The 18,581-nt window shown below is 40.5% G+C and overlaps 1 protein-coding gene across 2 annotated transcripts in view; it reads right to left on the bottom strand.

Moving 5' to 3' along the window:
• CACNA1I (calcium voltage-gated channel subunit alpha1 I) overlaps positions 1–18,581 on the bottom strand; it is a 412,300-nt gene that overhangs the window by 49,395 nt on the left and 344,324 nt on the right. For both annotated transcript variants that reach the window (XM_042468134.1, XM_042468135.1), the window contains exons 16-23: positions 16,376–16,548; positions 14,268–14,687; positions 12,614–12,714; positions 11,996–12,119; positions 9,811–9,879; positions 8,604–8,788; positions 6,845–6,971; positions 3,291–3,416 (exon numbers count right to left, since the gene is read on the bottom strand). In XM_042468134.1, coding sequence (XP_042324068.1) covers positions 3,291–3,416; positions 6,845–6,971; positions 8,604–8,788; positions 9,811–9,879; positions 11,996–12,119; positions 12,614–12,714; positions 14,268–14,687; positions 16,376–16,548 — 1,325 coding nt within the window. The remainder of the gene's footprint in view (positions 1–3,290; positions 3,417–6,844; positions 6,972–8,603; positions 8,789–9,810; positions 9,880–11,995; positions 12,120–12,613; positions 12,715–14,267; positions 14,688–16,375; positions 16,549–18,581) is intronic.

The raw sequence follows: 18,581 nt of genomic DNA, 5'->3' as shown, positions 1-18,581 counted from the left end.
CACTCGTTGAGTTTACTCTCTTAAAAGCCTCCAGAAATTAAGACTTGGTTGTTTCCCTGGGTAACCATTTCCATTTACCAACAGTTAGTTTGGTAAAAAGGAGTTTCCTAATGTCCAGTCTAACCATGCAACCTTTACTGCAGCTTCAACACTCAATTTTTGGTCCTTCTTTTAGTTTTTTTTTTTGGTTGTCCTTTATTTGTGCCTGGTAAAGAGCTGTTTCCCATTAAAATTGATTGATTTTATCCTTTCACAACATATAATATAAATGGTTTTGAATTCTTTGTGCAACTGAATAACTTTTAGTGGATCTGTGGAATTACAAAGCTGGTTCACAGAGAAAGGCTTTGCCATGGATGTCCACATATTCACTGTCACTTCTGTACAAAACTATAGACCAGCTTTTCTCAAATTAGAATCCAGTCTCACTATGCCTGACTACAGCTCCCACTATCTCTCAGCAACTTGGCCATGGTAGGTGGGGATATGAGAGTTGTAAGGATGTCAGGTTGAGAAGGGCTGCTGTGGTGACTAATGAATAGCACTGAGGCCAAGAATAACATATGTCATCAGAGGCCCACTTCCCTATCCCTCACATTGAAGGGCTGTTCAGACTACCTTTTACCCTGGATCAGGAACCGAATTATGCACATGAAGTTCATATTCACCCCAAATCTCCCAAAAGTAAATTTGAGTTTTGCACACCCGTTCTGAGGCAAATGCCCCTTAGCGCGGGTCATTTGGAAGTGGAGTAAAAGCTGTATCTTTTTTTTAAAAACGGGTTCGGCGAATATGAACTTGCCCCCGATCATGTTTGGGTCAAGTTCAGGGGAGGGATTTAGGTCAGAGGGAGGGCAGAGGGCCGAACATTCTTCCCTTTCATCGGAAAAGGAGGAGGAGGAGGAGGAGGATGATGAAGCCGGGGAAAAGAATGGGGCCATGAAGGGCAGCGTTGGAAGGAGGAGGAGGAGGCAGGAGCCGGAGGATGGGTGCAAAGGGCAATTGGGGTGACAGATGGAGCTGAGGGTGCCAAGGGCAGAATCGGGGTAACGGGTGAGCAGGAGGCAGAGGAGGAAGGAGCCGGAGAAAGGGTCAGTTCAGGGCAGGTCAGAGGGAGGGCAGGGAGCGGAGCAAGCTTCCGCTCTCACAGGCAGCTTTCTCTCTCTTTTTATTTTTTATTTTTGACAGACTATGCACATGCTTTTTGTTACTGGTAGATACACACAGTATATAGATAGAATGTGTGTCTGCTTGTGGTACTTTCCCTTTCATTTGCTTGCTCCCAGCACACACTTTGCAAAAGGCTTTTTTTCTAAATTATTTTTTATATGCGAATGCTACAATGCAAATGCTACAAATGTTTCTCTTTCAATTTGGCAAATAGATACAGAATGCTTTTGCTATATATGTGTATTCTGGGGTGGCAACGAGGGAAAGCCAAGGATAGAGAGATGGCATTCCAAGGTGAGGAATAATAATAATAATAATAATAATAATAATAATAATAATAATAATAATAAGTGTATGTGAGGCATTCTGGGGTGGCAAAGCAAGAGGTTGCAGAGATGGCAAGCTGGGGTGAGAAATTATTATTATTATTATTGTGATGGGAAGAGAATGCATGGGGTGAGGCAAGGGCTTCGGAGGTAGCATTGGACTGGAGGCGAAGGGGAGGCTGGAAGGCTGTGGAGACCCATGACTTTGGGGGAGTCACACTCTCTCAGCCTCAGGAGAAAGGCAATGGCAAATCTCCCCAGAGCCAATCTTGCCAAGAAAACCCCAGGATGGGGTCGTTTTAGGGTTGCCATAATCTGAGGTGACCCAAATACACACAACACACACACACACCAGGAGGTTTTTTAATTTGACCGAATATTTTTTTTAAAAAAAGGAGGGGGGAAGCACACTTCCGATTGCCAAATGGCTGCAGGAAACATCACCTATGACGAAAGCGGAACTGAATTTGATTGACAGCAAAGGCGCCTTCATTTTAAACCGGTTTCTCCGCAGGAGCTAAAAGGACATTCAGGGTTAAAATACCCTGATTGAGGTAGTGGGCACTTGCTTCCAGAGGGATTCGGGGAATGAATCTACCCAGTTCCATCCAGCAAAAAACGGTGAGTCTGAATGGGGCCGTATAGTCTGTTTAACTACAGCATATTAGCAGAATTGCCTTTTCTACATGGTCCAAAAGGACCATTTCTACCTTGTTCTGGCATCATCCTTGTCAAACAACACATGGACCTAATACTAGTGTGGGCAATTTAGATTATGTCTGGCACATTCCGCACAAGAATCAGTGCATAACAAGGTTAAAAAAACTAAAACAAACACTGTACCTGTTTCTTTGGATCTGCCCTCTGTTTCTGCACTTTGGTGACTGTCTGCGTGGGTGTCCCACTGGGCCACAAAGGGTTGCTTGCTTCTGAGGTGAGGCACCCAGCATGTGGTTGTCATTGTGTGCCACACTCTTGACCTCAGAAGGGAGCAACTCATGCTGGTGGCAGAAATACTGGACACTGTGCAGACAGCTGCTGTGGCACAGAAATGGAGGCCAAGGCAGAATGGGGCAATCACAGGCTACCTCTGGAATATCCTGGCCAGTCCAGACCTCTCTCTCTCTCTCTCTCTCTCTCTCTGTGTGTGTGTGTGTGTGTGTGTGTCAATGCCACATTGTACAGAACACTTGCCCTTTTTGAACATACATGTAAGATATATGCTAAAGTAAAATGCTTAATGTCCCATTATATTTAACGGGACAGAGACATGTGTGTGTGTGTGTGTGTGTGTGTACATGCATACCAGCAAGTGCACGTGCACACACACATACATTTCAGAATGTTTTTTTTTTACAGTTTTAACTCTGCTTTACTTGCAGTATATTAAATATCATTGGTTTTTTGGGGGTTTTTTTTGTTTCCTGAGCTCTTCCAGATTAATCCAAGGAAATATGAATTCTCATGGTTTTTGCCAGTGATTCTTGCCTTTGCATCCACATAGTGTCCCTTGTATAAAATGGCAAAATCAAGCTTTGCTTTTTGGAATTAATATATTTTTTGAATATTTTCAAAGCTGTGGATGGTTGAATCTGTGGATAAGGAATCCGTGTATATGGAGGGCTGACTGTACTTTAAATGTAGTAAGCAAAGCTAGATGCATTTCTGAAGTCACAGTGGTACCATTGTCATTCTGAAAATCTTGTGAACTTAACCCTGGACACACAATGGTACAAGTTTGCCTCTTTGACTGAAAGTGTATACTGTCAAAGGGAAGTCAAGTTCCACATTTACCTGGCCCAGGTTATCGAAGTTGTACTTGTGATGCACCCATTTGTAATTGGCAGCCATGCAGTCAGACCTGTTGGTGATGTTTCGGATGTCCACTCCCAGGCAATGGTAGAACTTCCCCTTGAAGAGCTGCAAAAGGAAGCAACCTTGTCAGAGTTTGCCAGTATGAACAGATGTGAGGATGGTGTCCCTTTGTTTGATTATAGGATAGGGGTGGCATGAATATTTGAAAATGTTTGAAAATGATCAAGAAAATTTTTCTCAAGTGCTGGAAAGCCCTGACAAGGAGTAACCTGGAGTGACAAGAATCGTCACCATTTGGGACTTATTCTGTGTAAAATCTTAACTTTTTCCTTGTCTTTTTAATGTTTATATGTACAGCGATGTGCAAATCTACAGTGCTATATAAATAAAGCATAATAATAACAACAATGAAAACAGCATCTCCTACACAGGAAATGTCATTGTCTGGGCAGAAAATAATCCTTTGTGCAGAAATATTTTGTGTGCAGAAAGTGCTCTTTCCTGCACAGAAAGTGCTATTTTCTGTATAAAAAGAAAAAAATGTGCATTTTTTTCATAGATTGTCTCAAAAACAGTTTTTGAAGACGTTCTAACAGTGGGAAGAAAAATGCTAAAATTATCCATTGCTTCTTTCAAGAATAAAATTAGAAAAGAATTACATCCCTATTATTGGAGAAGAATGCTTTTGTCTTTGGGTCACTGATACCAAGCTTGAATTGGGCCCACTGTGACTGAGGAAAATTTATTACCTGACATTTATTTGTAAATATATAAGTATCCATTATATTACTTCTATTTCCCAAGCCAGTCTAGATTTACTGGGTCCCCAAATGCTTCTGGGCATTTCTAAACACAGAAATATTACTTAGAAGAACAAAACGCTAGCAAAATATCTGCTACTGCTCAGTATTCAAAATAAATTTATTTATGCTGTACATTGGGCTACTTCTGCACCAAGTTCAGAAACTTCAGTTAGTTCAAAACATAGCAGACAGATTATTTACTGCTACTGCTAGGAGTGATCATATTATATCAATATTAAAACTACTCCACTGGCTGCCAGTTAGTTTCCAGGCAAGGTACATAGTGTTGGTTATTTTTTTTAAAGCCTACATGGTATGGATCCAGGTTACCTAAAGGATTCTCTCCTCACATATAATCTGCCCCGTACCCTCAGTTCCTCTGGGAGACATTTACTCCTGTCAGCCAGGACTAGGTTGGCAACTGTCACCCAGGGGACTTTTTCTTCAGTGGCTATAGGCTGTGGAAAGACCTGTTGGAAAGAAATTCAACAACTGAATATGCTGTCTGAATTTAAAATAGCATTAAAGAGCAGGTGTGGGTTTTTGGTTTTTTTTGGCAGGCCTATTCAGATAATTTTTATATTTTGAATTTCAAGATATGGATTGATTGTTGTAATATGTATTAGTCTTCTATGTTCTTTTAAACTAATGTTATGTGTTTTAACTGATGTTATGTGTTTTTAACTGATATGTATAGTATTTTAATCTGTTGCTGTTCCTTGCCTTGATCCATGGAAAGAGGCAGGTAAGAAATAATAATAACAACAATTATTATTATTATTATTATTATTATTATTATTATTATTATTATTATCATCATGGAGGATTCTTTTTTTAACACCCCCCCCCTTCTTCTGCTATTCTTTTCCCCATGTGGCAAGGACTGGGTTGTGAATTTGTAAAAGCTCAAGGTGACTCCACATGTTACAGGAAGAACATTTGCTTTGCACCACTTCCTATAAACTGTGAAGTTGCCATCCCTGAAAGAGGCTATCTACAGACTAAGTATAGCACATTCCTCACCATGATAGAAGAACTACCCACTCTTGCAACAGCAGCCTAAAATAAAAAGATTAAGAGAATATCACTTTTCTTTGTCTTCTTCAAACAGTTGTGGGTGGATTTGGTGCTCTGAATGTGGGGGAAAGTTAAGAACTAAGAAGATTAAATGTTGCTAAAAGCAAGTAAGTGATTTGTTGTTTGAGGCATTTTAGTTCTGACCAGCCACTGGCCTATTATTCCAGCACTGGGTTTTATGATACAGCTGAATTTTACTGTAGTTCCAATAGCAAATCTTCCTCTTTTGTTATTTTGAATTACCTCAAGCATCTGAGAAATGGTGCAAGGAAAGACATGAGAACAATGTAAATAGTTCATTTAAAGAGGCTTTGTTCTGTCTTGCTTTCTATGTTTTGCTTGGAAGAATTCTCTGTTCTGTTTGGCATGTAATGACAGATTAGGATTGCCAAACTGAATATGGGACAGGAATTCTGTATTTTACCAGATCCTACAGCAGAAAGATGTAGTATAAAATTCTACCAAGCAGAAGCACAGAGTATCTCTTATATCACATCTCACTCATCAGTGGAGACCTGCATCAGTGGTGAAGAAGAATCCAATATATTCCTATAGTTTGCTGGGTTTTGTCTCCCGTGACAGTGAAAAAACACATTTTATTTTAAAAAAACACTATTTTTTTTAAACCTAAGAGAACACCTCTCTAACATTCTCTAGATCCTCCAGCACAACCAACATCTGATGGAAGCTGACCATACCATCATGCTGGAGAACTTAGAAATGTCTAGAGAAGTGTTCTCTTTAGGAGTCTCTAGGTCCTCCAGCACAACTTTACCACCAACATTGGCTGGACATTGAATATAGAGTCATACTAGAGGATCCAGTGATTTCTAGAGAGAACATATTAATCAAATGCACAAAAATCAAAGCCACAAATGTGGAGCGGTGACTGTATAGACAGATGAAATCACAAAGCAGTACTAGAAAGCACATCTAGGATCCACAAGCAAAAGAAGAAACAAATCTTCATGTGCTTATTGAGGGTTACATTTTATTCTTTAAAATATTTTTTGATTATCCTGTTTTTAAAAAGCCCAACACATTTCAACCTTTATAGTCCTGAGTGTCCCTTTTCAGGGGCTACACATTCAATCTGTCAATAGCAGAAATTTCTGGAGTTGGCTATAATCTCTCTCTGTATAACTGAACTGTTAAACAGTAACAGTCCAGTTATAAGGAGAGGTTTTTTATGGCCAACTGCAGAAATTTCTGCTGTTTATAGATTTACTGTGTAGTCTCTGAAGAAGACCACTCAATAGTAGACCCAGTTTAAAGAACATACCTGGATACTCCTGTCATCACCTTTCCCCTTGACTCTCCACTGGCTAATAAATGTTTGTGCTGCAGGAGGATGCAGCAGCTAAAAGGTGAGTTTGGGGTGGGGTGCAGGAGGAGATGTTTCATAGTTTTCCTTGGAAGAACATTATACTATGCATTCAGCCTGGATAACAGATAAGAGCAACAGACTTGGCTCTGAATCAAGGCAACTCTGGGCTGTGGAAACCATTTTGTAGGAGGCAACGCCACACTTCTCTTGACCTATTTCTAGTGATTTACTTGGGACTGTATTATGGATAGGAAAAAGGGATTTGAACAAGGATGTGTTTTCTCAAATGCTCTTATGTATAAACTAAGACATAGTAGTGACAGTACCTGTACTCCAAGAATGCCAAATATGATGAAGAAAGCACAGCAAATGAGAACGATGTTTCCAATGGGCTTGAGTGAAGAAATGAGGGTCTCAACCACCAGCTTCAGGCCTGGGGCACGGCTGATGACCCTGAAAAAACAGGACTGTAAGGGGCAATCAGAAGGGAGACCCTAGTGTTCGTATCTGTGTATATATCAACTGCTCAGATAAGTATGAGGCAGCTGCTGCACAAAGTCACTGCAACTTGCTACATTTCTTAGAAGGCTATCATCCCTGCACAGAAATCTATATTCTGTCTGTACAACTGGACACTTCTGTCTTGCCACATCTATATAAGAAGTGTTGTCTGGTAGCAGGTGTGCATATGGTAAAATGGAAATATATAAACTAGTTAAGGTTATGTCTAATTTGCAATTATATTAAAGTAGAAAAATGGTCACGTGTGAAGCAACCGAACATTGTTGCATGTTTCAACGAACTTATATGGTTTCAGTTCTAGCCCCTCATGAGTCATGACAATATCTCTGTGTGTATGTGTGTGTTATGCAGTCATCTAGATGATGCTGGACTGCAACTCTCAGCATCCATGGCAGCACAGCCAATGGTGAGGAATGCTTGAAACAGCTGTTCAGCAACATCTGGAGGGTCATACAATTCCCATTCCTTCCACAGACCCTCACTCATTGTGCTCTTAGGTCATGAGGGAAATACAGTAGCCTCAAGGCCTAGAACAAAACTAGCAGGCCTACATAGCCAACAATCCCCAAATATTACCTGCAGTTTGTATTATTTTCTGTTTTCTCCTGGTTTATTCTCTGACTAACAATTCTGACAAACCGATTCATTGGTTACCTCCTTGTAAAGCTAATCAGATTTCTTGCCTACATCTCAAATTTGTTGCTGTTGTTAGGAGCCATCAGATCAATTTTGACTTATGGTGACCCTTTGAAGAAGAGACCTCCAAGAGCCCTGGCCATCAACAGCTCTGCTCAGGTCTTGCAAACTCAAAGTCATGTCTTCCTTGACAGAATCAATTCATCTGTAATGTTTTCCTTACTTCTTTCACATTTACTGAACACCATTGTCCTTTCTAATCAATCATATGATCTCATAAACTGTCCAAAGTACAATATCCTAGTCATTTTGACTTCTAGTAAGAATTCAGGTTTGATTTGCACTTAGACCCATTTATTTCTCTGAGTATCTATGGTATTCACAGAACTCTTCTCCGATACCACATTTTAAACATTTTTCTTCCTGTCCAGCCTCCATATCCATAGATAGAAAATTAGAAATACTATGACAGGAATGATACTGACTTTGATATTCAATGTTACATCTTTGCACTAGAGGATCTTTTCTAATTCTTCAGAGCTGGATCTTCTCAAATCTTATCTAATTCCTTCATAGGAATTAGATAAGGATCTTATCTAATTCCTTTACGGCTGCCCTTCTCAAATGATATTCTAGCCACTCAATGATTTTCAAACTTGCCGCTGCATTTTTATTCTCATTCTCATTCAAACTCTCCCTCTATCTTTGTTCTTTCCCAGTTAAATGGGCCCAATCATGGAAGAGCTCATTCCTCTCCTAAGCCCTAAACATAATTGATATTTTATTGTCCTTACCGAAATCCTTACATTGGCAAAATATGGGGTGGGGGTGGGGGGGGGGGGAAGGCACAAAAATGCCAGTCTTGAGAATTCAGAATTAGGATTGTTATGCAAGAGAGGAGAAAGTATATGAGCCTGTGGATCTCACCTGAGGGGGCGCAAAGTGCGCAGCAGTCGGAGGACACGCAACACTCCCAGAATCTTGGCTCCCCCAGCAGACGCAACTGAAACCACAATATCAATGATGGATACAAACACCAGAAAGCCATCAAGGATATTCCAGCTGCTGCGAAGATAGGCCTGGTCCCCAAAATATAGGCCAAGGGAGACTACCTAGAGGAGATGAGAAAATAAATGGGCATGGACAGTTAAACAGGAAGAGTAAGGCTGCAACATTATAGATGCACAATGCATAGATTTTCAGTTTGCACTTTGGGGCTAAATCCATGGTAATAATTAGCAAGAGACTGATGGAAAACTGATCATTCACAATGTCATCTCTGCATTTACCTCTTCTCTCAAAGTCAATTCTGGGTAATAAAAAAATGACACACTGTAGAAATTGACTCCAGCTCCTTTTAACAAAGAAGTTTTAGAAAGTTGCCAATAGCCACCAAGGGCCTAATGATGTTGTACCCACTCATGTACCTTCATAGGAATATTATACATCATTTATCACCACAGAGGTATTTATGAGCTTTGCTGAACTGAGATATGAAACTGTTTTAATTTTCAATATTCTTAATAATGTCAGCCTATGAGAGGAAAAGGTAAAAAAGATAACAATCAAAACATTGAAGCAGACCAATGCTGTATATTTACTATTTTTAATTTTTGACTGGGAATATAAATTTATTATTTTTTCAGATGAATTTATAAATATTTCCTAGAAACCATCCTGAACATATTCCCTCTCATCCCCTTCAAACTGTTGATATCATTTCTCGTATCTGGGGTGCCTGGATGCCATCGCCCCCTCCCCGCATCAGGGTTTCTTTCTCAAGTGATTTTAGCCAATCAGTGATCACATAATGACATTGATGATGTCATGATTACTACATAGCTAATTAGATCTGCCAATTGCTGGCATCACTGAAAGCAACCAAAGCATATTCAAAGTGAAGCAATGTCTTCCAAATAGATAAAGGTTTCTATCTCCATGCTTGACTGAGGGAAAATCTTGACAGAGGCATAATTCAACAAAACTGTTCTGTGAAAGTGGCATCACTTTTTAACTCAGCTTTATCAAGAAAAGACAAATGGTACTTCTACCTCTCTGGCAGGGTGAAAGCAGGAAAAGGGTTAGTTGGGCAAGCACAGTGGGAATAGCTTGGCATTATTAGTAGATGACTTACCTTCAGTGTCATCTCAGCAACAAAGATGGCTGTGAAGATGTAATTGGATACCGTGAGGAAGATTCTCTCCTGGAACAATCAAAGGCAGCCTCAAAATATATCTGGCAAGTATTTTGCAATTTAAATTATATAAATTATTGCAATAAGCTTGGCAAATGCTACCAAGTTTAATGGTAATAACTGCGAGTGACAATCTAGATCACTTTAGAGGCACTTGCTACGAAGCATCAGTCAGTCCATCATCTTAAAGCCTAATTGGCTGTCTTCTCTCCCAGTCTAATCTTGTGGCCCAATCCATTTCTAGTGAAGGTAGATAGGGCAAAGCAATTTAAGTGACTGAGATTTCCTTCTCATATACACACTAGGTATCTTATTTTTAATGGCTTGGAAATCGTAACAGTGATTTGTTAAATCACTGAACAGATACACAGAAAGCCTAAATACATGGAGGTCACAGGGACTGTTCATGGGACTTACTCTGTGCAAAGTATGTGCTCTACTACTGAGACATAGTTCCTTCCATTTTGTATGAAATTGTTGCGCTATATAATACTAGATGATCTTCTAGTCACACAGATAACTCAAACTGGTAGGTTTGTGTAATGCACAAAGATTCGATTCTGTGTATGTCTCCCTGCTTTGTACCGATCGTTTACCATGTTCTGGGGAAAAACAGCACACTGATATTTATGGTTGTGGCTCTCTTGCCAATATTATATAGCCAAGGTTCAAACGTGGAAGTTCACAAGCCTTGTCCTGGGAACGAGGGCAGGGCTATTATGAACAATCTGGAGTTATGTACCTATATGGATTCTCAATACATGAGAAAGAGATATTTCCCCCACTAATTGGTAGTTAATCTAGCAAAGGGAGAATGTACCATTTTGATGCTTTGGATGGGAAGCATTTTCTTCATGTAGATTAGATATGTTGTCAAAGATTACATTTATGTGTGTCCAAGATATTTTAACAAATGTGTACTCTTGTATTTCATACAAATTAATCTGAAATAAATTGTTAATAGAAATTAGAAGTTCCTTAATTCTAAGCACGGATATTTTCAGAAGTATTCTTGCTGAAAGTCAGCTAATTAATCTCTAACACACTATACTCAGGTCACGCAATTCAAATATGGACAAAGAGTGGAATCTAATTAAGTCCTGTCCTCCCACCTTCAGAACTACATCAGTTGCCCTTCCTGACTGTGACTCCCTCTTTGCCCTCAATATCTCCTCTGGAAGGTCATGAACCTTGCAGAAACACTTTTGGCAGGGCGCAAGGGCCAGCTGAAGGGGATGGATAAGAAGTCAATTCCTAGCTGACCGTATTTCATTGAGACAAAAACGGGACATTGGATGACAAAAACAGAATGGGGTTATGTAATATTCCATATTCATGAAAAATAAGATGATAACAAAAGTTTTATTAGAGGAACATATTGAGCTAACAATTATTCTTCATTGACAGAATTCATACAAAAATTTAGATGTAAGGCGGGGGACTCTACTTCACCACAATCGTACCATGAATATTTCTCCAAGGAAATAGTCTTATGCAGCAAATTTCGGTCTTCCAGCGCTATCATAAAACATCTCACACTCCATGCCACAATTTTTGTCGGTTTTTTTTTTGCTTTTTTTTTTTACAACCACAATTTCAAACAGGAATCTTCAAACCAATTTTACAACACAACAGGGCATTTTTTTTCTTGAAAATGGGACAAAATTGATATTTATACTAAAAAGACAAGAAGTCCTGGAAATATGGGGGAAAAACAGCACTGTCCCATTTAAAATGGTACATATTGTCAGCCTATCAATTCCCCACCATGCAAGTAGTTATCCATTCAAACAATACAGAGATCCACCAAAAAGGGGTGGGGTTGTTTTTCTATGCTCTTTCAAATTCACCTTATATGAAGCATTCTGACTAACCTATTATAAACCATAAATCATGAAAAATAAGAATAATTTTAAAAAAGAATATCCACCATCATGTGTAAAATTGTTATGAAACACAACAGTGTACAGTGAATGTGATTATTTTAATGGTAGCTTGTTAGACACACAGTTCCTATGCACATCCCTATCTACAGGCTGTGCAAAGAACACATGCGGCTGCCTCCCCAAAGTTGACCAAGGGTTTTATGTTATCTTGAAATAAGCCATGGTATAAGACTACTCACTGTGCTCCCATGTTCAATCTGAGGTCTCTCCAAGGCGATGGTGATGCAGTTCAGGAAAATGAAGGACAGGACGATATAATCAAACAGTTTATGGGCAATGATAGTTTGGCAAAGGATGCGAAACCTGCAAGACAGATGGTTTGTTTTTACACTACAAGTATTTCTGGTAAACTACAAGAGCACTGACGAAGGTTTTGAGACGATCAGAGGTGAAAGAAATTTCTTCCTCTGTCAGCTATTAATTGTCCTCAGCCTGTCTCCAAATACCTTGGGATTCTATTTAAACAAGTAGTTTAATCACTCCTGGCTCATAACAACGCTTTAGATTTTCCCATTTTTTATTTTCTAGCACCTAGGACAAACCTCTTTCAGTAGGAAAGAAGGAAAGAACAGGAGGAAGAGATAACATTGTTGAAAAGATTACAGTCTTACTATTAATTTCATATTATGTTTTTTTCTGAAAATGTAATGGAAAAGCCAGTTGTGTAATGTGAAAGATGGGCATCTGTGATTAAAAGTGAATACATGATCCTTATCTTGGTATTTAGAAAAAATGTGGCAACATCACATTCCTATATCCACCCTGCCATCAACAAACTAGATGTAAATGAACCTTACTTGTTTTGAGGTGAGAAGAGATAGATGGACCAGTCATCCCGCAACTCACACCAGTCTGGCTTGTAGGCTTCTATCATCTTTCTGATACGGAAACACAGGCTCTGCAAAAACAGAAGCAGAACATTAGAACCACCATCTTCTTGACTTCTGTACCTGAGCACTACTTGCTTTCACCTCCTTTGTGGCTAACACACTAATCACTGAGAATCTTTCCAATTACTGTTTCCTTACCTTGATAGATCATTCACTATCTACCCACCACACCCCTTGCAAGATAACATGGTGTATGGTGAGGGCATACACAGAATATCCAGAAAAGTTCTACTCTGATCTTTAAGGATGAAGAAGAACTCCAAGGTCATCAAAGTCAACTCCATGTACCAGGCAGGAGTAATGAGCTAATTTACCTCCTAGAAAGTAGAGAACCAGCACTGCCATTTTAACTTAGATTGAAAACATTGCTGATTGTGTCACAGTTAGCATGACTAACAGGAATCAACTAAGGTAACAGCTCCTAGTATTGTCTACCAAAGATGAACTTTTCCAACTGCTCCTTATTGCTACACAGATTTCATATCTGGGCAAGTGTGCTGTAATGCTGAGTGCCATGGACATTGACAGTTATAAACAAGCTGTGTTGTTCTGTACCTTCAAATCATTTCCAACTTATACTGCCCCTAAGGCAAAGCTACCACAGGGGTTTCTTGGCAAGTTTGTCCAGAGTGCCTTCCTGTCACATTGAGAGAATGTGACTTCCTCAGCATCACCCAGTGGGTTTTCCTGGATGAACTGGGATTCAAACCCTGGTTTCCTGCAGTCTAACGCATCACTCAAACCACTACAATCTATAAAGCAACAGGACTATGAAAAGTTGGTTTATTTGGCAGAAAGCATAGATGGCACATGGACTGAATATGCATGGGTGCTTTTTGGCACCATTTCAGTGAGGGCATGCCCTATTGTATTCATGAGCTACTAGTGCCTGAAAAGATTGCAGCCTATGCATTCTTGCTTGGGAGTGGCTTAGCAGGACATATTTCTGAGTAATGGTGCATGGAATTGCATTGCAAATCTTCCAACAGTAGGTGCTCCAAAGGTTTTACCCATTCTTACTTGGCTGCAAAGAGTCTGACATGTAGTACAAGAGGAATTTGTCCATTAACATCACTGTTATCCCTACCTTAACATGGATTTCAGTGCAACCAAGAGTCATGTCGAGTCTAGGGTCTGAGCATTCTGGGGAAACATGAGGTCCTATGGAAGGATGCCAGGCTGAATGGATCCTGGACTCCTGTCTGGGATTGAACTCATAACCTTGTGACTGTGAATAACTGCAGGACTGGCATTTAACCACTGCATCACCAGGTATAACAGTGTAGTGTGACAAGGCTATTAATCCAAAATCCCTGAAAGGCATCAGGTTGTCCACCGCAGCCTACAGGTTTCTTTTCAGAGAATACATTATGAAAAGGATATCATGAAAGTAGATTATCTGGAAGTGACTTCTTTGCAACTTTGAACTGTGATACCCTCTTGCATAGTGTTGTGTAGCAGTTTTTGTTTGGTCCATCTCACCCTCTTATTTATTATGGTTACAGTACTTTCAACTCTGCAAGCTCTTAACACTGCTTTAATGAAGAAAAGAAGTACTCACATAGTCTATCTCCTCCTCATCTTCTCCATGGTCCTTGCGATTGTTCATTTCAGGAAAGATATCCTTAGCAATATTAGGCATTTTACCATTGCAGTCCTGGTGCAGAGTAGGTCCTGTTGTCACACCGGTTTTTCGTGATGGCCTGTGACAGGATGGTGCTGATGGCACCAACTCTACTATTTCAGAAGAGCCTTTGATATCCAAGGAGAGTGTCCGTCGGTGATGATGAACTCTTAGTGGTGCTTCTCGTTCTCCTTCTAATGTCCTGTGTCTTTCCCCAGATAAGAGTGACTCGTGCTCAGCTGAAGGAGGCTTCTGTTTGAGGCTGTGCCCCCGGGCAAGACTGTTCCAGCTGGAGCGTCGGCTTCCCCAGCCCCCACTCTGACCCCATGCTCCATAGTGAGAACTGCGAGAGCTAGACTGTGAGAGATCCAAGATAAGATCCATTACCTCCACTCAAGCAAGAAGTTTGGATGATCTCACATTTTTAGTTGGGTAGTCACATCTAACATTCTCTCTATCCCAACCCCAATTTCTCATCTTGGAAATACACACACACACGTGGATAAGTCAACCCAGGTTTTTTGGGTTAATTTTTAAACTAAAATTTCTAGACTTATACATAAGTATATACAGTACTACAAAACTGCTACAAAACATTGAAGGGTTCTTTACTTTCAGAGGCATTATTGGTTCAAGTCTATGTATGTGGCTGTCAGATAAATCAATTAAAATATTTTGGTAGAATTTCCCCCCCTGATTAACTAGGTAGTAGATTTTAAAAATATATATTATTTGAATACAAGTAATAATGTAAACTGATCATGGCAGGCACACTTCTAGAAGAGGTATTTCCTCTTTATCACATACATAGAAAAGGACATCTCTTCTAAGAGGATATCTGCTATGACACATATACATACACGTAAAACACAAACTGCTGCGTTCACTAGAGGCTGATTTCATACTTAAGATTTCTTGAACTGGGAGCTAGCCTGATTAAAGGTTGTGCTTATTCTTATCAGATGTCCCTGAGTTTGTCTTTAGCTATGCCTACCAACTGCTACAAGCACTGTGTAGAATATCAAACTGAGAAGGGGTCTTCTTTATTCAGATGCATTCCCTACTCAGAGCCATATGAAGAAAAAAGGAGGAGCAGTGTCAGTACTCAAACCATCTAGCTCTCTTAGCCTAGTAAGATGCAGTGTGAGAGACTCCACTCCTTCTTTTGATGTTCTTCTTGGTGCAGCTGTACACCTCTTCCATGGCTACTGCTCCACTGTTATGTCCTTCATACTCCTTTCCCTTTGTCTCTACCAGGTTAGCATTACAATAACTTTGTATAAATGCAACATGAAAGGTATGTTTAAGTTCTATCAAATCTCATTTGTAACATTCTAGAAAGCATAATGCCATGGAAATTCTGCCCCACAGAACTTTTGAGTTATGATCTTCATTTTATCATTACAAAACATCTCTGAAGTACATTACATTGAGCAAACAAGTGTTCATGGCATGTACTGAACTTTTGATCAAATTGATATTTGAATTCAATTTTTCTACTCCACATACAAGATCCTATTCTTTATTTCAGCAGTGGACATTCTGTGGACTGCTTGATGTCACTGAATACAATTCCCATCAGCCTCAGCAACCACAGCCAATGGTCAGGGATGATGAAAGTTGCTATTTGTTAATATCTGCAGGGTCACAGGTTGCCAATTCTGGCCAATACCTATGTATTAACTTTCAGTACCTGAAATATTTAAAGTGAGAAAAAGGAGGACTGGCAAGACATGTGGTTTTGATCATCTTGGTTTCATTCTTACAATGAATAAATCACAGCTTACATTGGCTACCACTTCATGCATCAAACCACTAATCACTGAAGCATTTATAGAGAAAGGAGAGGACCTCAATATGGGGCCAGTAGAAATACTGTAGAAGCAGCAGGAAATATGGGCGAGATATATGGAAGATCTGGAAGAAGCGTCCAGTAGCAAGATTGAAAGCAATAACTCAGTAACAGAGCACATAATGTGAATGTGGGAAATTAGGATCAGTACGTTGCCTTTGGTAAAAGCACATTGCATTTAAAAACTACTCACCAAGGACATCACACTGCTTTTCCTAGTTTCAAGGGCCACAAGGACTTTATCTGGTTGTAGTGCATTGCATGAAGGATTAGTAATTCCAGCAACTGCTCCAGGCTGGTTGAGACAAGGCAGGTTGGGATCAAGATGTCCATTTGGGGTCATGGGGATTGCACAAAGCTTTGGATCTGATCAGAAAACCACAAAATACACGGAGAGAGCAAAATACATTCCTTTCACTTTGCCAGATACATATAGATATAAATTCTCATGTAGGCCTCAATGCTATCTTCATAGTGATAGCCTCTAGAACACAGGAGGCAACACAGAAGGAAATAAAAAAAGCTTTTCTTCTAGTCAGTGAAAAACCTTTGTACATCTCCTAGTGAAGCCTGGAAATTTAGGGCCCATTCCACTTACCGGAAAATCCATTTCCTGAACCGATTCCTGAAACCAGTTCTGAAAAAATGTAGTTCTCACTATGTTTGTGCCAGTTTCAGGAATCGGCGGGGGGGCAGCTTGATTGCCAAGCCCATCTCTGGCCTCTCCTGGCCCCAAAACCCGTAGCCCAGCCTCTTTACCAGCTTCTTTGGCCAGTGACTGGGTTCCCTGCAGCCTAAAAAAAAAAAAAAAAAATTCCACAGCCAGGGAGGCCAGATGGAGGTTATAGAGAAGCTGGGGAAAAGCCGGGAAGGAGGTCGCAAGGCTTCCGGCTTCTCTGCGACCTCATTCCAGCCTCCCTGGCTGTGGGAAATTTTTAAAAAGGCACAAGGAAGCTGGGCAGTGGCCAAAGAAGCCGGTAAAGAGGCTGGGCTGGGGATTTGGGGGCCAGAAGAGGTCGGGCCATGCCAGCTGCCCCGCTGGGCTGGGCTGCCTGTGGGAACCAGGGCAGATTCGAATCTGATTCAAATCCGCCTGGTTCCCACTAGGGCTGAAAGGATTTATTTCTAAATAAATAGATTCAGCACAAAAACCACCCAATTTTCCCAGTGTCTTTTTGATGTGGGTTAAATGGTAAAAAATCTGAACTGATTTCTAAAATCGGATTCAGTGGGAACCATTCCCATTTAACCTGGATCCTCATCCTGATCCCGATTTAAACATAGTGGGAACAAGGCCATATAATGTCTCTATTCTCCTTTAGAGATAGTATTTAATAACAAATTGATTAATATAATCCAACTGTCCTAATTTGGCAGGGACATGTGACAATAAATCTGCTCAGCTGCTTTAAAAAATGTCTCAGGGGTCATTCCCACTGGCCTATAACGTGGGTCTGGATGCGAATCAAGGGTGTATCATTTCCATTTGAGTGCGAATACGACCTGCATTGCTCTGAAATTGTTCCCACTGAGATTTGAATCTGATTCAATTTATCTAGGAAAACCCGAATTACAGGTTGATAAATCGGTTTAAAAAAACAGTTGTTTTAAAGCGAGTTTTCCTGTGCCTCCTCAGTCTGATTCGGAGCAAATGAATAGGAACGAAAGGGTGTCTGATTTGGGAACCTGGAGATGGGAGGAACAGCGCTCAAGGGGCTGGACTGGAGGTGTCATCCTCTTTGTTCTCTTTCTGCATCGCCACCGCCATTTTCTTCCATTCGCATAGCCTTTCCCCCAGTGGATTGGGAAGCAGGGTAAGGTGATGGCGCTACATTGAACTCCAAATGCAGTAAACACATTACTCCCCCTGCAACCTCCCCTCTGCTCCACATTCATAGACCGATGTGTGGAGAGCCACTGAACACATTTTTAACTATTATTATTATTATTATTATTATTATTATTATTATTATTATTATTTCTTTTTTGCCTCTACCTGAGCGCCTGAGCAGCAGATGGGCTTTGCAGTACTTGTCTGCTTGATCACCCCCCAGACAGCCCAGGGAGCAATGGGGGAGGCAAAGGGATTTGGGGGAATAGAGACTCCTCTCCTCTCTTTCCCAGAGGAACTATGGGAAGACACAGAAGAGGCTGGATGCCAAGGGATTGGGGGCAAAAAGAGGCTCCTTTCCTCTCTTTCCCAGAGGGAGTCTGGGGAGACACACAAGAGGCTGGATGCCAAGGGATAGGGGGCAAAGAGAGGCTCTCTTTTCCCTTTCCCGGAGGGGAAAAGCACCTAAGCGGCTGATTGGCTGTGTTGTCAAGCGCTTAAGCGCTTGATTGACAGCTGATTTTTTAAAAAAGGGGTTCCGGAAGGGCAATGGGAACGGGGAGCAAAA

Source organism: Sceloporus undulatus, chromosome 5 (assembly GCF_019175285.1).
Source record: "Sceloporus undulatus isolate JIND9_A2432 ecotype Alabama chromosome 5, SceUnd_v1.1, whole genome shotgun sequence".
NCBI classification, from domain to species: Eukaryota; Metazoa; Chordata; class Lepidosauria; order Squamata; family Phrynosomatidae; genus Sceloporus; species Sceloporus undulatus.
Note: the sequence above shows the minus strand (reverse complement) of the source record. Positions and strands in the feature narration are given on the sequence as shown.